Here is a 4,979-nt window from a genome sequence, read left to right as displayed (position 1 = left end):
AATGTAATCTGGCCATCAAATTATGGGATCTATATGTTATAGCAAATGAGCATGTAACAATCTCTGAGGTCTTGGAATGACAGGCAACTTATGATCTTCTTTGGGAGGGCTATGAACAAGAATCTCATGAATACATGATATAAGTTGGTTAGTGTAATTGAATCCCTCCAAGTGAATACGGAGAAGGACTCACCTATTTGGAAGTTGGAGTCCAAATAAACCTATTATGTTATCTCTTTCTATGTTGCTATTAATTTTTCGAGGGGTTGTCCTTGTGCATGTTCGTGTTGTGTGGAAGTTACATGTGCCTCCTAGGTTGCATGTTTTTATCTGGCCTATAATTAATATAAAACTACCCACTAGAGATAATTTGCATAAATAGCAACATGCATGTACATGATGTGACATGTGTTTTCTACATGGAGCCAGAGTCTTGTTAAAATGCATTTATTCTTTGAGTGTGTAGTGACTAAGGAATTGTGGATGACCATTGCTACTCTGACCGGGGTCCCTGAGCAAGTTAATTTCTTGTCGGTTGCTAGCTTACGAATTTGTAAGAAAACTCACAGAACTCCTAATATTGTGCATATTGTTGCACTATTGTTATCGTGGAAACTTAGGGATGATATTTGTTTTAACAGATCTAGTTAGATTGGCATACATGTTTTTCTCTAGGAAATAGGTTATACCCTTGTGCAATGGGCGATCCTATGTTCAAAAGGAGATAAAAAAGACTAAAATGTGTGAATGATGCATTGGAATGCCTGACATGTCAAGCTCCACTGTTGATGTGGCTGGAACCTAGTAGAGAGAAATCGATGGGGTTGTACATAAGATGGTGGTCAAGCAGATTGACAAGGAGGATCTCGTTCCTTGGGTGATGACTGAAGATGATGATGATTAGGAGACGACGACTGTCATGCTTTCTGGCAATTAAAGGGTTAATTCTCTAAGATCGATGGACGAAGATGGTGTAAGCATTACCCGCTCCCAAGGTTAAACTTTGTTGCCAGTAGTGGGAGCTAGTTTGGCGTGAGAGGCATAGCATGAACATATAAGTTCAAAATTCTGTGAGTGTGTATTTTGTGTAACTCTCAGTAAACCTTGTATCATGTGGTTTCCTAAATAAAATCCAATCGGGAGACTCTGTTTTTAAAATATGAAATTATTTGAAAATAAATTGATTAAAAGTGGACTCTTTTTAAACCAAATAACTGAAAAAATAGTATGGTACGAACTATTTTATTTTCTTTACATTTGTCCGATTTTCTCTCGCGTAGAAAACAACTTGGCATTTCTTTGCAGCACTGTAGCACGCATTCCCCTACGATTGGATTCGGCGGCCATCCTTTTGCCGATCCGCACCCAAACCCTAACCTTGTAAAACCCCTCCTCTCCGATGGCCGCCGCCTCGCCGCCGCCCTCCCCGCCCCATCCGAAGCGGCCCAAGATGTCCTCCTCCTCCGACCCCGACCCCGAGCCCACCTCGCTCTCCGCCGCCGGCGCGGATCCCGGGCAGGCTCGCCGCCGCTACAAGCGCCGCAAGGTGGCCATCCTCCTGGCCTACCTCGGCGCGGGATACCAGGGTATGCAGAAGAATCCGGGCGCCCGCACCATCGAGGGCGATCTCGAGGAGGCGCTCTACCAGGCGGGCGCCGTCCCCGAAGCCGAGCGTGCCGCGCCCGCCCGGTACGAGTGGGCACGCGCCGCGCGCACCGACAAGGGCGTGAGCGCCGCGGCGCAAGTTGTCTCCGGCCGCTTCTACGTCGACCCGCCGGGATTCATCGAGCGCCTAAATGCCAAGCTCGCGCCACAGATCCGGGCCTTCGGCTATGTGCGCGTCACCAACTCGTTCAGCGCCAAGAAGTTCTGCGACCGCCGGAGGTATGTGTATCTGCTCCCCATGTTGGCGCTCGACCCCAGCGCCCACCCCGACCGCGAGGCTGTCAAGGCGAGCGCGGGGAGTGGCAACGAACTTGCCAAGTGCTTGGAGTGCTCGGAGAGGGGCAGGAAGGTGCCAGATATTATGGGCCGGGAGGGGAAGTTGCCCAACCCTGAGGAGGAGAAGGTTCTTGATGCTTCGGGAGGGGAAACTGTGCCAGCTCATGGAGAAGTAGGATCAAACGGGAGTGCAATTTCTGTTTCAGCTAGCTCTGGTAATGGAACAGCAGCTCAGAATGCTGAACCTGGATCAAATGGTGCAGAAAAGTTTGATATTGAACAAGCTGGCAGTACTTTCCATTCCGAAGCTTTACCAACCAACACCAGTGAGACTATCTGTTCTGATTCGACCGCAGGTTCAGTCAGTGTTGCTGCTTCAGTTGTAGCTGAGAAGGAGCATAATTCTGAGCCTGTGGTCAGTGAGGAGGAGAATGTGCAAGCTATGGATATTCAGAAGGGAAATGGAGAAGAAAGTCCCCAAAGCACATTTGCTTACACTAATGAAGTGAAAGAGAAGTTTAGTAGGATCCTCAAGCATTATGTTGGAACCCGCAATTTCCACAACTTCACTACAAGAACTAAGGCTGAGGATCCTGCAGCCAAGAGGTTCATCATTTCATTCACTGCTGATCGTGTTGTTAGCCTTGATGGGATTGATTTTGTCAGATGCGAGGTTGTCGGGCAGAGTTTCATGCTTCATCAAATCCGGAAGATGGTAGGCCTTGCTGTAGCAGTGATGAGGAACTGTGCACCCGAGTCAATATATGATGTAGCATTCCGCAAGTAAAGCTCTTAAACTCTTATCATCTGACTCAGTGACACACTCTGTTCAGTTTATATTTGCGTGCTGACTCTTTTGATTGTGCCATTTTCGTCTTACAGGGATATCAGACTTAATGTGCCTACTGCACCTGAGGTTGGACTGCACCTAGATGAATGTATGTTCACCTCATATAACATGAAATGGAAGGATACACATGAGGCAGTTTCAATTGAACCCTATGCTGAGGATGCTGAAGATTTCAAGATCAAGTACATATTCCCTCATATTGCTGCAATGGAACACAAGGAGGGAGCTGTAGCTCTCTGGTTGCACTCATTGAACAGCAGGAACTATCCAGATTTCCGCTACATGGAGACCACTGGATCTGAGGCGAGGGTTGGGGCTGGAGTTGGGAATACGGAAGAAGCACTAGTTCCAGCTGTGGCTGGAATTGATAACATGGATAAAGCACAAGATCCAGTTGTGGCTGGAGTTGAGAATATTGAAGAAGCTCAAGATCCAGTTGTGGCTGGAGTTGAGAAGGTGGAAGAAGCACCAGTGCCAATTGATAATGTAAGCAACTAAGCACTTTTGAAAAGGAACTTGTAAGTCTCATTGTTCTATGTATCCAGAGAGTTTTCAAACATTGCTTGCAATAAAAGACAGGATACCAAAGGTTGCTTCTTTTGTCTTGTGAAGTATGAAGCACAGAGATCTCACTGATCAGAAGAATGGTTATCTGCTTTAATACTTCCTCATTGCAAAACCTGCTACAGCCTAGATCAGTTTTCCCAGATCAGAACTTTTAAGTTGATTGATTTAATATATTAAACTTCGCTACACAGTTTTATGTCAAATTATGCCACCTGCAAAAAACTTTGCCAAAACTGTCATGGAGTATTTCTATAATCTGGGCCTGAGGTTTGTTGCCTTATCAGATTAAATTGTCTGAGTGCAATTATCTGTATGTAATCGTATTGTGTGTATTCGTGCTGTCAAGATACAAATCGATACAGGCTTATATCCATACTATGAAAATAACTGCTATTCATTTTCTGTTAACAGATCTGTATTCATTTGCCTGCAAAGGGAACCTCAACATTACTTACATGATTTTACTCATTTTGCTGTATTTTAAACGTCTTCCGATAATTTTACTTTAGTGGCCGTATGCTAAACCACTTACCACACTTGTGTCCTGGTTGCTGGTATATGGCTTATCCTGCTATGGCTAACTGTCAAATACAGTAGAATGCAGGTAAGAGCACACGGAAGAATCCTGGATGGCCCATTGCCAATACGTTCCACCATTCTGCTTCTCGATATGAACACAATTGAGTTCAGATGTTAGTAGTTACTCCAAACTTACCGTGGATGTTCACGCTAATAATTTTATATTTTCTGGCTTGTTTGTCTGCAGTACATTTTGAAGAGCAATTCCCCAGTTCTTTTATTGTTGAAGGAGCCTTGCTCTTGTTTTGGAAGAGCAATCCTCCTGTTCTTTTATTTGGGAAGGAGCTTACTCTTGTTCTGTTCAGTAAAGATGATATCTGCAATCCTTGCTCTATTGTGTAGTTATGATCAAGTAGTTCCCTCTAACGTCAGTGGTTCTATGCTTCTTGTCTGGATATAAATGATGCCGTGGTTTAGGATATAAGATCATCTCCAGTCGCGTCCCTCAAAAAACGTCCGGCATGATGATTTGAGGCTCGTTTGGAGACAGCGTCGGACAAAAAGAGACTAAAAATATGTAAAAAAAGAGGCCCTTTCCAGCCATCCCATTTGAGAAAAGTAGGTGAGAGAAAATGTGGGGAAAGAGAATGACATGTGGGGAGTAGGGGCTGCATGCATAGTCCGGACGCTGTTTTTTGTGTCTGGCGTTCCCGGTAGAGACTCTATGTACCGGGGACGCCGGACATAAAATGAGGCGCTATTTAGCTTTGGGGGACGTGACTGGAACGCATTTTTCTTCATTTCTTGTCCGTCGTCCCCCAAACGTTATTTGGGGGACGCGACTGGAGATGTTCTAATGGAATAGACGAGCCAACCTCTTTATCATCTCTTATGCTTTCACTAATACTATTTTGTACAAATTCTAATTACAAACAAAGATAGAGCAGCGGGAAATGCACTTTGGGCTCGTAGGAGCATTTGCTCTTATTGTGTGAATCTACATTTTGAAGTGTCAAAAAATTCTAAACTAAATTTTTACATGTACATCTAGACATTTTATGTTGGTACACAAATTTTTTAAAAAAGAAAAAAAGAATTATGT

General features: G+C 44.4%; 1 protein-coding gene across 2 annotated transcripts; it reads left to right on the top strand.

Annotated features, from left to right (window-relative positions):
- Nucleotides 1-1,364: 1,364 nt before the first annotated feature.
- On the top strand, nt 1,365-3,996 carry LOC124687413 (tRNA pseudouridine synthase A-like). Of its 2 annotated transcripts, none has more exons than XM_047221196.1 (3): nt 1,365-2,724; nt 2,824-3,277; nt 3,953-3,996. In XM_047221196.1, exons 1-3 carry the CDS (start codon nt 1,400-1,402, stop codon nt 3,953-3,955), a joined length of 1,782 nt encoding a protein of 593 aa, XP_047077152.1. In that variant the 5' UTR covers nt 1,365-1,399; the 3' UTR covers nt 3,956-3,996. The 2 variants fall into 2 exon arrangements, with proteins under 2 accessions (XP_047077152.1, XP_047077151.1); XM_047221195.1 differs by lacking the exon at nt 3,953-3,996 and adding an exon at nt 3,404-3,601.
- Nucleotides 3,997-4,979: the final 983 nt, after the last annotated feature.

Source organism: Lolium rigidum, chromosome 2 (assembly GCF_022539505.1).
Source record: "Lolium rigidum isolate FL_2022 chromosome 2, APGP_CSIRO_Lrig_0.1, whole genome shotgun sequence".
NCBI classification, from domain to species: domain Eukaryota; kingdom Viridiplantae; phylum Streptophyta; class Magnoliopsida; order Poales; family Poaceae; genus Lolium; species Lolium rigidum.
Note: the sequence above shows the minus strand (reverse complement) of the source record. Positions and strands in the feature narration are given on the sequence as shown.